The sequence below is a fragment of the Coregonus clupeaformis genome, unplaced genomic scaffold, assembly GCF_020615455.1.
Source record: "Coregonus clupeaformis isolate EN_2021a unplaced genomic scaffold, ASM2061545v1 scaf0950, whole genome shotgun sequence".
NCBI lineage: Eukaryota > Metazoa > Chordata > Actinopteri > Salmoniformes > Salmonidae > Coregonus > Coregonus clupeaformis.
This window is the reverse complement of record NW_025534404.1, coordinates 84,458-100,925: the sequence shown is the minus strand read 5'-3', so window position 1 is coordinate 100,925 and position 16,468 is coordinate 84,458. Positions and strand designations below refer to the sequence as shown.

Below are 16,468 nucleotides of genomic sequence, written 5' to 3'. Positions count from 1 at the left end.
CTTTACTGATATTTGCTAATAATATACCGTAATTTTCTGACTATAAGCCGCGCCTTTTTTCCCATTTTTCGACCCTGCGGCTTATATAACGGTGCGGCTAATCTATGGATTTTTACAGCTAACGGCCACTAGAAGACCTCCTAAATCTATGGATTTTACAGGTTACAGTCCACCAACTTTAACTCTATGGGCTCTATGACCGGTCCGCGCCCCCCACCTTTAAGCGGCGGGCTCCAGCAGGAAAAGCTGGAGGCCGGAAAAGAGTGAGACAGGTAGCGCGCAAAAGTAAAAGTGGAACCGAGAGTGGTACGAGAGACAGAACGAGAGACAGAACGAGAGCAAGACAGACAGACATTACGAGAGCGAGACAGTTTGTCTCTTTCCCGACAATCCCCTCTGTGCACGAACCCTTACATATGGTAATTAAACATTAAAACACCTGCGGCTTATAGTCCAGTGCGGCTTATATATGTACACATCATTCAATATCATTCAATTTAGCTGCTGCGGCTTATACTCCGGTGCGCCTTATAGTGCCGAAAATACGGTAATTGCAGTTGTACATCAATAACCAATGATGATTACAGTGCCACTATGTTTGACATGTTCTGTATGATATGAAAATGACAGCAGTGTTAGGGAGGGTCACAAAATGAAACAAGACAAAATGACAGGCTTCTCAACTCGCCCCCTCTGAACTTGCCTCAGACAAGAGAGCTAGTTTTATTTCCAGCGCTGTATTACAAAGAACTACAATTGTTTCATATGCCTACCCAAACCTCTGTGACCTGTGTATGCACTATACACAGGCCCCATTACTTATGAATGCATTTATTGGGTCAATGCATTGTTAGCTGCCCCCCACGACTGTCAAAATGAACACATACAGCTAGAGGAATCCATGATGGCATGAGCATACCTGCAACAATAAATAAATAAATAGGGGTACATACTTTGAGGACTTGTCAATCAGGTGAGGGGCTAACAACTCCACTTCAATTAAATCTGAGGCTGTTTCCCATTACTTAGGCGAGGGCAGGAAAGCTCGGAGTCAGGGAGGCTGACTCATTCCCCAGCAAAAACTTTTTAAACCTCCCTCCCCACTTCCTCCTCCCATTCCGTTCAGAAAGACAAATATCATCTGCAACAGATCCGTCAAAGATAAGATCATTTCCTTATCTAACACACTTAGCCTAGTTCTACCAATTAGATGCTCCCCAGCACCTTGATTAGCTAAATCAGGCGTGTTGTAGTAGGGATGGAGCAAAACCATGCAGCTCTCCAGGAGGAAGGTTGGCCACCCCTGCTTTACCCTTTCTATGTTCACAGGTCTAAACGGACTGGATAGGTGCAAGCAGTATGTGACCAACTCTAGGAAAATGGGGTGTATGACTCAAAGGCTGCGTTTACACAGGCAGCCCAATTCTGATCTTATTCCCAATTATTGGCAAAAGTTCTGATTGGTCAAAACACCAATTAGTGGCAAAAGCTCAGAATTAGGCTGACCATGTAAACGCAAGGGATCCCCCTCTGGTTAAAAAAAAACGTACAGTAATCAGGGGCGTAAAACAGACACCCTAAATGTTTTAAGAATTTGGTATACAAAATAAAAAAGCAGCAAACCAATATTTGTCATTGAAGAAACATGAGGGTGAATTATCATTTCCTGCTCTAACAGCAGACACCCAACCACAATGTTATGTTTACAAGTACACCACGTGAACTGTCATGCCTATAGTTGTGCTAACAATTTCATGTGAGGTGTGTGTGCTTCACCCCAGTGTTTCTCCTAGGATTTATTTCTGCAGCAGTGGCATGAACGACTGAAGGTCACTTCTGGGGCCTTTTTTTCTTTTTAAAGGACATTCTACTCCAAAATGCATGAAAATTCAATGATGTTCTCTTCCTTTGAAACTTATCAGAAAATCGAGGACAGTTTAATTTTATCTCTTGATCTCAATGACATCACCAGCCAATTCTATATTAGCTAGGGGTGCATCTTTCCCTTTCAAGACGATACGATACAAGAACTATATGTTATTGTTTGAAACGATTCGGTGCGATTCGGTTTGACTAGAGAACAAATCAATGTGATACGATGCACTAACATTTGTTGCATAAACGCATACATTCAAATCTGCTGCTGAAGCTCACGAGCTGGGCGTGCGTGTGTGTGAGTGCGCGTGTGAATTATGCATGTCTATGGTGAATGTACTATGTAGGCACCTGAGCTGAGCCATAAGGGAGACTAGGCATCTCCCACCCCACTATCAGATTAGGTGGTGTAATGTAGCCAGTTTTTTTTTGTCCGCCCACTTTGGTTCTGAAATCACCATCACCCACTAATTAACTTGTCATTTTTGCAGTTTAAGTGTTTGAGCTAGTAATGTATCAATATTTATAGTTTAGAAATGAGCTATGACATAGCCAATGAATATATAGCACAACTTTGGATTTCACCCCCATCTCAAAAAAGTTTGGACGTTTGGCCATGCAGTGTGCCTCGCAAAAGTGATTGCTGTCCTCGTTATGAAATTATCAACTTTACCGTGTATATAAAACAATTAATATACAGTCGTGGTCAAAAGGTTTGAGAATGACACAAGTATTGGTCTTCACAAAGTTCGCTGCTTCAGTGTTATGAGATATTTCTGTCAGATGTTACTATGGTATACTGAAGTATAATTACAAGCATTCCATACGTGTCAAAGGCTTTTATTGACAATTACATTAAGTTTACAGTGGGGGAAAAAAGTATTTAGTCAGCCACCAATTGTGCAAGTTCTCCCACTTAAAAAGATGAGAGAGGCCTATAATTTTCATCATAGGTACACGTCAACTATGACAGACAAAATGAGAAAAAAAATCCAGAAAATCACATTGTAGGATTTTTTATGAATTTATTTGCAAATTATGGTGGAAAATAAGTATTTGGTCATCTACAAACAAGCAATATTTCTGGCTCTCACAGACCTGTAACTTCTTCTTTAAGAGGCTCCTCTGTCCTCCACTCGTTACCTGTATTAATGGCACCTGTTTGAACTTGTTATCAGTATAAAAGACACCTGTCCACAACCTCAAACAGTCACACTCCAAACTCCACTATGGCCAAGACCAAAGAGCTGTCAAAGGACACCAGAAACAAAATTGTAGACCTGCACCAGGCTGGGAAGACTGAATCTGCAATAGGTAAGCAGCTTGGTTTGAAGAAATCAACTGTGGGAGCAATTATTAGGAAATGGAAGACATACAAGACCACTAATAATCTCCCTCGATCTGGGGCTCCACGCAAGATCTCACCCCGTGGGGTCAAAATGATCACAAGAACGGTGAGCAAAAATCCCAGAACCACACGGGGGGACCTAGTGAATGACCTGCAGAGAGCTGGGACCAAAGTAACAAAGCCTACCATCAGTAACACACTACGCCGCCAGGGACTCAAATCCTGCAGTGCCAGGCGTGTCCCCCTGCTTAAGCCAGTACATGTCCAGGCCCGTCTGAAGTTTGCTAGAGTGCATTTGGATGATCCAGAAGAGGGATTGGGAGAATGTCATATGGTCAGATGAAACCAAAATAGAACTTTTTGGTAAAAACTCAACTCGTCGTGTTTGGAGGACAAAGAATGCTGAGTTGCATCCAAAGAACACCATACCTACTGTGAAGCATGGGGGTGGAAACATCATGCTTTGGGGCTGTTTTTCTGCAAAGGGACCAGGACGACTGATCCGTGTAAAGGAAAGAATGAATGGGGCCATGTATCGTGAAACTTTGAGTGAAAACCTCCTTCCATCAGCAAGGGCATTGAAGATGAAACGTGGCTGGGTCTTTCAGCATGACAATGATCCCAAACACACCGCCCGGGCAACGAAGGAGTGGCTTCGTAAGAAGCATTTCAAGGTCCTGGAGTGGCCTAGCCAGTCTCCAGACCTCAACCCCATAGAAAATCTTTGGAGGGAGTTGAAAGTCCGTGTTGCTCAGCGACAGCCCCGAAACATCACTGCTCTAGAGGAGATCTGCATGGAGGAATGGGCCAAAATACCAGCAACAGTGTGTGAAAACCTTGCGAAGACTTACAGAAAACGTTTGACCTGTGTCATTGCCAACAAAGGGTATATAACAAAGTATTGAGAAACTTTTGTTATTGACCAAATACTTATTTTCCACCATAATTTGTCTCAAATAAATTCATTAAAAATCCTACAATGTGATTTTCTGGATTTTTTTTTCGTTTTGTCTGTCATAAGTTGACGTGTACCTATGATGAAAATTACAGGCCTCTCTCATCTTTTTAAGTGGGAGAACTTGCACAATTGGTGGCTGACTAAATACTTTTTTCCCCCACTGTATGCAAAGAGTCAATAATTGCAGTGTTGACCCTTCTTTTTCAAGACCTCTGCAATACGCCCTGGCATGCTGTCAATTAAATTCTGGGCCACATCCTGACTGATGGCAGCCCATTCTTGCATAATCAATGCTTGGAGTTTGTGGGTTTTTGTTTGTCCACCCGCCTCTTGAGGATCGACCACAAGTTCTCAATGGGATTAAGGTCTGGGGAGTTTCCTGGCCATGGACCCAACATTTCGATATTTTGTTCCCCGAGCCACTTAGTTATCACTTTTGCCTTATGGCAAGGTGCTCCATCATGCTGGAAAAGGCATTGGTCGTCACCAAACTGTTCTTGGATGGTTGGGAGAAGTTGCTCTCGGAGGATGTGTTGGTACCATTCTTTATTCATGGCTGTGTTCTTGGCTGAGACGCAACCCCACACATGAATGGTCTCAGGATGCTTTACTGTTGGCATGACACAGGATGCTTTACTGTTGGCATGCTTTACTGTCGCATGTCTTCTCCGGACAAGGTGTTTTCCGGATGCCCCAAACAATCGGAAAGGGGATTCATCAGAGAAAATGACTTTACCCCAGTCCTCAGCAGTCCAATCCCTGTACCTTTTGCAGAATATCAGTCTGTCCCTGATGTTTTTCCTGGAGAGAAGTGGCTTCTATACTGCCCTTCTTGACACCAGGCCATCCTCCAAAAGTCTTCGTCTCACTGTGCGTGCAGATGCACTCACACCTGCCTGCTACCATTCCTGAGCAAGCTCTGCACTGGTGGTGCCCCGATCCCGCAGCTGAATCAACTTTAGGAGACAGTCCTGGCGCTTGCTGGACTTTCTTGGGTGCCCTGACGCCTTCTTCACAACAATTGAACCTCTCTCCTTGAAGTTCTTGATGATCCGATAAATGGTTGATTTAGGTGCAATCTTACAAGAAGCAATATCCTTGCCTGTGAAGCCCTTTTTGTGCAAAGCAATGATGACGGCACATGTTTCCTTGCAGGTAACCATGGTTAACAGAGGAAGAACAATGATTTCAAGCACCACCCTCCATTTAAAGCTTCCAGTCTGTTATTCTAACTCAATCAGCATAACCGAGTGATCTCCAGCCTGGTCCTCGTCAACACTCTCACCTGTGTTAACGAGAGAATCACTGACATGATGGCAGCTGGTCATCATGAGGTAGACGGCCTGTTCTTGCACATCTGTCTGGCACCTTCAGCATCCTTTTGTGGCAGGGCTGAAATGCAGTGGAAATGTTTTTGAGGGATTAAGTTCATTTTCATGGCAAAGAGGGACTTTGCAATTAATTGCAATTCATCTGATCACTCTTCATGACATTCTGGAGTATATGCAAATTGCCATCATCAAAACTGAGGCAGCAGACTTTGTGAAAATTAGTATTTGTGTCATTCTCAAAACTGTTGACCACGACTGTATACACTGATTGTTTAAAGCAAAACCTGAACAATCAAAATAAAACCTATTATAAGCCCCGTTCAGCAGGTATAGTCTCCGGTAGATTACTTTTATTCAGGTAAAACACTATTTTCAACAGCTAATAGATAACAAACTAGCAAATTACATAGATTGTCAACTAATAAAGCCAAATATCATGCAAGCCATTTTAGCATTTGAATGCTGAAGGTGCCACGCAGATGTGCAAGAACAGGCCGTCTACCTCGCGTCGGTCAGCGAGCGAAGCTGGGCACAGTGCGCAGTTTGACTCGGCTACTGGGGTTGTTTGGCATGCAAAAAGACTTGTAGATCAATGACTGTCAACACAGTTACATGCAGTTCGACACTGAAGTAGAGGACGCATCAGTTGTCACAAAAGATTAGAGGTATTTTCGAAATGTAGAAAGGAAGCATTTTTGTGAACCGGTAATTCGTAACGTTTAAATAGATTTTCTGACTGATGCATGCTACATTTGGATCGGTTTGGGGTCCACAGACCGATGCACTTATATCTTAAACATTTGAATTGGAGACCGATGCGTATCGGTAAAATCGTTATATCCCTAATATTAACCCCCAAAATAATTTATCTTAGCTAACAATTATTACATACATATTTTCATATGGTTGGCTCATAGAGATAGTTAGAGGACGCAACATTGTATATGTCCCATTATGGCGTCTGTGAGAGCATGGGCAGATGAATTGAGGCTATCTCCAATTTGAAGTAGCACATTTTCTTCTTCTACTACTTCTATGGAGTTGGTAAACAAACTGAAAGGGTGCATACTGCCACCTGCAGTGTGGTGTTTGAACAGGTAAGACGCCAAGGTTGGCGATTTACTGCCACCAGCAGTTATGAAATGTTTGCTCACGAGTATAAATGATTGGCTGATCCCTCCTGATGACCTGGATGGAATTATGTGATCGTTCCTTAACCCATAGGAAGTCCCAACCAGTTGACTACTTCAAAATGGTGAAAGTCCTCAATGGCACTGCCCAATCTAAAACAGGCTTTTGGGCACTAGAGTCCTCTATCCATCTCTATGGGTTGGCTACACTTCCAGGATTACAAGCTAGCTAGTAACCTACCTTGGAGGTTTCTCTGACAATCTGATGAGAATATGAGGAAGATATGTAATTTGCTGTAACTTGTCACTCTGATCTTAAAAGCACGTCTCGGCAGAAATGTTAAATTATTATTATTATTTATTTATTTTTATGTGCAGTGCGCCGCTGCTAAATAAATATAGGGGAAACACTGAACCCCATACACCCCCTCACCCCAAAGAAAAACCTAATCTCCTGACAATAAAGGACATTTTAGTGGACATAATGATAACATTCAATCCACAAACATAGCGGGAGATGTACTTTTTCAGAAAAAGTTTTCATTCTGGAGATCTACTGTAATACATTTAAGAGAAATCCTCACTCAAATAATGCAGTTTTTGAGCCCTCATACAAACCCCAATCAAGGACATGTTGCAGGGATGAGTCATCATCTCAATCCAGCTGTCCACGGGGCATACATCTGATTAGCATACCCACGCTCACACACCAGGCGCAAATGTAAATATTGTAATAAAACCCTCCGTAATAACATTGCTCCCGTGTCTTGGAAAGGCTTTGCTTTGTTTATTTTTCCCACTTTCAGCAATATTGTATGACTGTGAGCAAGTACTCAAATAACAGTTATTAAAACCGGATTTCAGGTACAGCTTTCTGAGATCCTTCTACAGGCAGCCTCCCCTCCTCTCTATTCTGTGCCTTATGCTCTCTCTCCTGCCATTTTCATCATTAGTATAAATATCATCCTCATTTTTGACAACAAGAGTAACCATCAAGGCAAATGTTCAACTGTACATTTTGATCTCAAGATATTAATAACTGAGGTCAAATTCATGGAACCTGTTGACAAAACAAGCTAATTCTGCACACAGTAATGTTCTCATGTGTAATGTAATCAAATAAAACAAACTGGCAAAAGGATACGTTTGGGTGTGATATGATCAAAATGGCTATATTCACACATTATGGCCTTATGCCACTCATAGTTTGCATGTACAGTACATTGATGAACATGTATTTAAATGAAACTAGAGCCGCAGACTGTGTAAGATGAACGGGTTAAAGTAGCTCAACATGACAGTCTGGTGGAGCACCCACAAGGGGGTTGTCTGCTCAGCAATGCTGAACCACCTGGTGCTCTATAGACTCAGGCAGCCCATTTGGCTAATGAAGTCCCAGACTCTCTTTCACACCACGCCCCCATCACCACTATGAAATGGTCTACTCATGAAAGTAATGAGCCAGGGAGGGAGAGAGACTCTGCTGGCCACTGATAACCTCAGACTAAACTTGCAACCTTACGAGACAAGGGCTTAATATCTGGCCGTCAATCAGCCCCGGCGTCCCTAGCTGGAGTGTTTAATTACAAGGATAAATTATTCACCAGCCTCCTCTTTCACTACTCTGTGAGCCGAAAAACAATGGAGGAGTGAAAAAAAAACTGAGGCCATGGCCCACAGGGGGGCCCAATTTTACCCCCTGCTCTTGTACATACACCGAGTGTACAAAACATTATGAACACCTTCTCTTTCCATGACATTGACTAACTGACCAGGGGAATCCAGGTGAAAGCTATTGATCTCACTTGTTAAATCCACTTCAATCAGTGTAGATGAAGGGGAGGAGACAGGTTAAAGAAGGATTTTTAAACCTTGAGACAATTGAGACATGGATTGTGTATGTGTGCCATTCAGAGGGTGAATGAGCAAGACAAAATATTTAAGTGCCTTTGAACGGGGTATGGTAGTAGGTGCCAGGCGCACCGGTTTGTGTCAAGAACTGCAACACTGCTGGATTTTTCACGCTCAACAGTTTCCCAATTTGTATCAAGAATGGTCCACCACCCAAAGGACATCCTTTGTCTGTGGGAAGCATTGGAGTTAACATGGGCCAGCATCCCTGTGGAACGCTTTGACACCTTGTAGAGTCCATGCCCCGACAAATTTAGGCTGTTCTGAGGGCAAAAAGGGGGTGCAACTCAATATTAGGAAGGTGTTCCTAATAATGAGGTCGTTCGACCTCAAAAAGCACAAGAAAGAGGATTGACACCCACCATCTCAGATTGTTCTGAAATTGTTTCTGTTGTTATTAACAGATAAGATTTGTAAGTCGCTCTGGATAAGAGCGTCTGCTAAATTATGTAAATGTAAATGTAAATAAGATATTGTATACTCGTTGATAGGGTGGGATTGGCGTAGGGTGCGGGGGGGTCCGTGGGTGGCTTTTGACAATTTATTTGGATTCCTCATGTCCTACTCACTGTTAGAAAAAAGTTTGGTCCAAATCAGATGTTAGGTATTTATTGAATAATATATGAATCCTATAAATAAAAAATTGCCAATTTGGGTGCAATCAATTAGCTTCATTTATCAGAGATGAAATTATATTGCAACAAAATAATGTTGCAGGAATGCTAATCTTATCTGTTCTAACTACGGAAATTATTTCAGAACAATCCGAGATGGTAGGTTTGCAGACAGTCATTTGCATGGTTTTCAGTTTTTTCACTAGGATTGTTTTCAGCAGCGGTGGCAAAGTTAGTGTGGGTGCGGCGAGAACTTCCTGCAAAGATAACATTTTACAGTTTTAAAGCTAATTTCCTGCAATTTTACACATTTTGCCATGGCTTATGCTGTGTTCTTATGCTATCTGAGTGATTCAAACATTATAACAAAATCAATGGGGGCTCCATGCCATGCCATATTTTAATTCTCCCTGACTGTCTAGTATTTATATAGTGATTGATCATGATCTTATAAAAAAATATATATATATATATATATATATAGCTCCATTATCTTTTCTACATACTTTATATCTGGTTTAGTCATTTAAGTTTACACAGAAAACATTTTACCACCCCCCCAAAAAAAAACAAATCTTTTTTTTGGAGTGGAGGCAACGATTTAGCAGAGGTGGCCTTGATGTAAATGGTGCTCTTTACGTAAATGCATAGACAAACAGTTGCAGAAGTCACAAAAACAAACAGGAAAAGAGCCATTTAGGTCATCCATTTGTTCACTTTTTATTATATTTTTTTATGAACAGACTGAACTATAGGTTTACATGTATTTTGTACCTATGTAACTATTTCTGCTGAGTAAGTTGAATCTCTGCAGTTCAGCACATACACTTTCCTGTCTCCCTGTTTTTCAAACAGCCGAAAGTATAAGGTGCTTTGATTATATAAAAGTCATTTCATTATTTGGCTAACAAATTTCATTGGAGCTAAATCACTCTTGTAAAAGGACATTGTCCTTGTTAAGTATTTAAAATTAGGTAAGGAGAAGGTGTAACACGGGAGGCCATTTTAATTCCACAAGGGGGAGTGTGGTGAGACTGCAGTGGCCACCTTGTTTTTCCCTGCAAAAGCAATAGTGGAGATTTCCCTGGACACCCAGTTGACAGCTCATTAATCTGCCCTGGCGGAGGTCCCCAATCCTGGCACCAGAGAAAAGGATTCCCCACACCTTGTCCTCACTCTCGCAATTCCACCTGCCTGGGCCAACCACTGACATGAGGAGGGGACGAGGGCCACAACAACGAGACGGGGATTCCTGGCAGCATAAAAACAAAGAAATAACTTCCTGCCCGTGGAGCCACCGGGATGTCCTCTGTGAGTGGGCGTGTGAAAGCAGGGGGAGGGGCAAAGGAGAAACAATCACCCACTATCAGTGGGCTGGTAATGAGGGATGCTGGAGGAGAAAATCTATTGCAGTGGTCGTGGGTGGACCTGACAAAAAGACAAAACACTCAACAATATCGAGTTCCGGGGCTGCGCGACAGGCTTTTAGTCCATACATTTTGAAAAGATGTCTCTTTTCCTAAGAGTGATTGGGGAGGTCGTGAATGGATGAATAACTTGTTCAACTTGCTGAGAAAAGTAAAATCGTATTCTTTCTTTTTAAACATTGTATAAAAGCTATGTTCTACACTTGCAGAGAACACTTGTACAAGACAGTTTTCTTCATTGTTTCATTCAAATAATTAGGTTACAACAAAGGGAGTGTCAGGGATGATGCAGGGGGTTTCATCAACGCTATTAACTTAGCCTGAGTAATAAAGCCTAATTGTATCATCAGCCAGGGTGTACCACAGTGATTTATGATTAATGACTGATGGGCTAGGAACATAGAGATATTCTCTGTATGTTCCTAGCTGACGGGGCAGCCCTGACATTATGTGGTGATGCTGACTGACACTACCTTCTCTAGTGTATTATGATCAGTCGTTAAACTAATGACTTGCAAGTATCAAAAGGAGTGACACAGTAGGGGGATACTGTACTGTGGACTTTTAAAATATGGCCATCCTATTCATCCATTTCAAAATCTTAGTGGCACTTTGTTAGTGTTACCAATCTTCTGACACCTTCTTCCTTTGATTCAATTGGATTTATTTGAGTCATTTCCATAGCAATAAGCAGCCAGAAATCCTGTCCCTGCATGTAAAGAAAATACCCTATCCTCCAGCTCCTCCTGTCTTAAGTAAAGTAATAACCTCCAGGTCAGGAAAAGCCTGATTCTGCCCTGAGAAAGGATATCCTTCTCCAAGCCCCCTACCTCGACCGCCGTCTTCCCACATCACGGATTATAATCACGCTTTAGGCCTCACACTGCCCATTATTCAATTAGCCAAATGCTACAATTGCATCAAGATGGTGAAGACAATTAGGTTAAAATGGTTATCCGGCTCGCTAAGCACATCCACGTTCAAGGTGAATAGAAAAATATTCAATTGTACAAACTGTAATCTTTTAAGAGCTAATTTGGTGGTTAATGAGGCCAATCTAGTTTGGGTAATTTATGGTTGATGGGAAGGGCAGGAAGGCCAGCAGGAGAGCAACACTGTGGCTGCTTGAGATAAAGCTCATTTCTGGAGTATAAAAAGGTTTTACAAGGTCCATCTCTACACTTATCAACTATCTCTAGACTGATCAGCACAATTAAGACCTAAGCCCACAACCTTATCGTCATTTTGTAAGGAGTACAATCACTTGTTATTTTAAGGGATGTGCATGTGCAGCACTACTAGCCCTGACAGTGTGAGAAATATCACAGTGTAACTAGTCCACCTGTGTAGATATCTGCGCTGGACTTCATGCGTGGGAAGCAGCAGGGCGCTGAAAGGCTGCATTGCCATTTACCCACTTTGGTGTAATTGCAGCGTTTGCTCTCAGATACCCATCATCTCCCTAAGTGCTCCATTCATACACACTCTGCTTAGCCTGACAAGAGCAACTACGCAGGGTTGATTGCTTTACAATAGCAGTTCAAAATATTAATCTGACTCAGTTCAGTGATTTAAGTGAGTATTTGGCTAACATGGAGGGTGGGTTTCCTCCCCGTCATTGACTTGTCAGTGAAACCCCCACTTAAACAAACAGGGTCTGTGATTACACTACCTAGCTGCTCTACAGGACAGCTGATGGAAACAGAGTGCAGACACCTGATTGCCTGACTGGTTCAGGAACAGAAATGGTGGGGGGATTTCACATGGGGAATCGCTACCATAAGGATTTATATTGTAAGAGCGCTTAAGTGTTTACATGTCCTGTCATTACTACATGGAAATGGAAACATAAAAACTAAATTGCTGGTAGCTGTTTATTTACATGTATACCTTGACCAAGGCTGCACTTAGAGGCTATTACATATAGCCTAATAGACCACATGAATGAATAAACATTTTATTTATTAAGAGCATGTTTGTGAAACCTTACATTACAGTTTATAAACAGTTGCCATTGTCGTTGCAATGTTCCAGCGAGCTGTCTGAACATGACGCATTTGAAATCTCCATCAAAGAGAAATTACAGTAAGAGCTGGATTCAATCAAACATGCCAAAGTAGGCTTAGTGTTTATGCAGTTTCTGTTTCCACAACTAGCCTACTTCCTGCAAACACAAGTGACTCAGTCTGAAAGTTGAAAAGGTAAGATGGATGTGCAGTACCCAAAAAATTCTGCTAGTGTATTTGAGTACAGGTGAGGGGCCTGAGTACGCCACTGTGTATATACTGGAATGCTGGTTTGACAACGTTGCTACGAGTGTAATTACAGCATCACACACACGTAAGCACAACTGTGACTACTACTGTCACTACTACATCCCCTTTTGGCCTTTTAAATGGATGATTCTTGAAGAATATACCTTATAAATTCCTCAAGAGCTTAGTTCAACTGTCATACCCCATCAGAACCCAAAATATTGCGAGTGGTTACATTTCTCCAGCCCCAACCCTCAACATTTTACCAAAACAGTGGCGGGGTGTTATTTTATTATTGTTTTACCAGCAGATTCCTGCTTTAATGTAAAGTATTACAGCTTTTAATTATTGTGCTACGTTGCCGGTCTTCCAGCTTTTAATATGTTGTATTTCAGCATTTGGGGTTGAAGCAATATACAATATTATGGTATTATATAAAGCAATACCGTAATATACAGTACCAGTCAAAAGTTTGGACACACCTACTCATTCAAGGGTTTTTGTTTATTTTTACTATTTTCTACATTGTAGAATAATAGTGAAGACATAAAAACTATGAAATAACACATACGGAATCATGTAGTAACCAAAAAAGTGTTAAACAAAATATATTTTATATTTGAGGTTCTTCAAAGTAGCCACCCTTTGCCTTGATGACAGCTTTGCACACTCTTGGCATTCTCTCAACCAGCTTCATGATGTAGTCACGTGGAATGCATTACAATTAACAGGTGTGCCTTGTTAAAAGTTAATTTGTAGGGGTCTTAAGGTAGGGTTGGTATACAGAAGATAGCCCTATTTGGTAAAAGACCAAGTCCATATTATGGCAAGAACAGCTCAAATAAGCAAAGAGAAACGACAGTCCATCATTACTTTAAGACATGAAGGTCAGTCAATCCAGAACATTTCAAGAACTTTGAAAGTTTCTTCAAGTGCAGTTGCAAAAACCATCAAGCGCTATGATGAAACTGGCTCTCATGAGGACCGCCACAGGAAAGGAAGAACCAGAGTTACCTCTGCTGCAGAGGATAAGTTCATTAGAGTTACCAGCCTCAGAAATTGCAGCCCAAATAACTGCTTCACAGAGTTCAAATAACAGACACATCTCAACATCAACTGTTCAGAGACTGCGTGAATCAGGCCTTCATGGTCGACTTGCTGCAAAGAAACCACTACTAAAGGACACCAATAATAAGAAGAGACTTGCTTGGGCCAAGAAACACGAGCAATGGACATTAGACCGGTGGAAATCTGTCCTTTGGTCTGAAGACTCCAAATTTGAGATTTTTGGTTCCAACCGCCGTGTATTTGTGAGACGCAGAGTAGGTGAATGGATGATCTCCGCATGTGTGGTTCACACCGTGAAGCATGGAGGAGGAGGTGTGATGGTGCTTTGCTGGTGACACTGTCAGTGATTTATTTAGAATTCAAGGCACACTTAACCAGCATGGCTACCACAGCATTCTGCAGCGATACACCATCCCATCTGGTTTGGGCTTAATGGGACTATCATTTGTTTTTCAACAGGACAATGAACCAACACACCTCCAGGCTGCGTAAGGGCTATTTGACCAAGAAGGAGAGTGATGGAGTGCTGCATCAGATGACCTGGCCTCCACATTCCCCCGACCTCAACAAATTGAGATGGTTTGGGATGAGTTGGACTGCAGAGTGAAGGCAAAGCAGCCAACAAGTGCTCAGCATATGTGGGAACTCCTTCAAGACTGTTGGAAAAGCATTCCAGGTGAAGCTGGTTAAGAGAACGCCAAGAGTGTGCAAAGATGTCATCAAGGCAAAGGGTGGCTACTTTGAAGAATCTCAAACATAAAATATATGTTGATTTGTTTAACACTTTTTTGGTTACTACATGATTCCATATGTGTTATTTCATAGTTTTGATGTCTTCACTATTATTCTACAATGTCAAAAATAGTAATAATAAAGAAAAACCCTGGAATGAGTAGGTGTGTCCAAACTTTTGACTGGTACTGTATGTGCAATAAGGCTACACCCTAGATAGAGCCTCTCATTGTGCAGTGACTAGAATTACATAAAAAATCCATCTAACACTTGTTTTTAATGGCAAGCTCTTGGCAAGCTTTCTTGGGACAGTTGGTCAATGGGCGGACAGTGAAGGAGTTACAGTAAGAGGCGCTAAAGTTCAGGCAGGAGTGTTGCAGGCAGCACTCTATGTCCTGCCAACAGCCTTACGGTGGCGCAATGCCTGACTAAGTTGTTGACCCATGGCCCCCACCTGCCCTGTCCGTGCAGCATCTCTCGGCCACCCAGGGGGCCCATCAAGTCTCCCTCCGCACTGCCCACCAGAAACAGAAGGCCTTTGACTCATGCCCATCTGTCCTGGTAGTATGTAAGGGAAAGCCAAGGTAGTGGGATCCTGGTGACTTAATGTGCCCTCTCAAGAGAAGTAGCCCATCTTATGAACTGAAAAGTGAAGTTTGGCCACAAACAACCTTTCAAAGAATGCAGATTTCTCTATGACTCATCATAGGGGTAAAAACTGGCAAAGTGCACAACAAACTTCCCTGCTGTTCCATTGAATTTTTAACCATCAAGGGCTCACTAAGAAAAGGTGCGTCGACACACACACACAGCGTGTTAGAGAAGCAAGACTTACCTGGCCAGGTTGAATATCTAAGCAGCGGAGCACTTCTTTAAGCATGACAGGTGTGTGCAGTGTCTGTTCAGCCAAGATGATGGAGTCCTCTTTACGTCTGTCCTGGTGACCAGGCTCCAAGGGAGCAAAGCCCGAGTAGGACAACCTACTCCCCTTCCATGGCTGGCTGACTCTACAAGCAGCATCAAGACCCACTCTCCATGATGATCTCAAGGTGAGACAAGCAGACACATGCTGGCATGCCATGGTCTGTGAAGAGAATTGGAAGGGGACATGATGAGAGTGACATGACAAACACACAGCAGCTTTATAAGATACTGTTCTAGCTAATGGCTAATGCAATAACGGCCACTAATTGTGGATGACAGAAAGAATGGTATTAGATAGCTACAATATGTAGCTAACATAAAAGATAAGCCATTGATCCGTTATTTCTATTTAGTTATCCAGCTACAGTAAATAGTTAGCTACTTAGCCAACTACACAGTGATCCAAATCAAAGTGGGCTACAGGGCACCTTTTTACAGTAGAGTAGAGTACTCCGTAGAAGAAGACCACGTTGAAGAGAGCTCTGCGATGCAGTCTGGCAGATTAGAGCTGGCTATCTAATGTCAAAGTGGAGTAGTGCGAAACAATGTTTTGTTTAGCTAACTTGGCAGCTACTAGCATTAGACAGCTACTAGCTAGCTATTCTCAGGCGCATCTTCATAAAAAACTATCGGGAAAAGTGTACGGACATGTGCGTTCCGTTCAGCTGTAGTAGCTAGTTAGTAGTTTGTGTTACAACACCTTGAATAGCTTGCAACTGGACGATGCAAATTGTACTTAGGATATTGGTCTTGACGCAATAATGCTAGCTCTGTGCCATAATGGTTTCAATTATATGATACAAACCAAATTTGCTAGATAATAGCTGGCATACGAACAGAGTTTTTAAACCACTTCTTCCTCATGCACTGTAACACCAACCTCATCGACGTCACT

General features: G+C 42.2%; 1 protein-coding gene across 1 annotated transcript in view; it reads right to left on the bottom strand.

Annotated features, from left to right (window-relative positions):
- The window catches only part of mettl15 (methyltransferase like 15), a 60,590-nt gene extending 44,187 nt beyond the window's left edge, over positions 1–16,403 (bottom strand). Inside the window, 2 exon segments of the mRNA XM_041870197.2 lie at positions 15,485–15,733; positions 16,002–16,403. Of these exon segments, the coding sequence (XP_041726131.2) occupies positions 15,485–15,730 (246 nt within the window). The 5' untranslated portion in view covers positions 15,731–15,733; positions 16,002–16,403.
- Between the last annotated feature and the right edge of the window lie 65 nt (positions 16,404–16,468).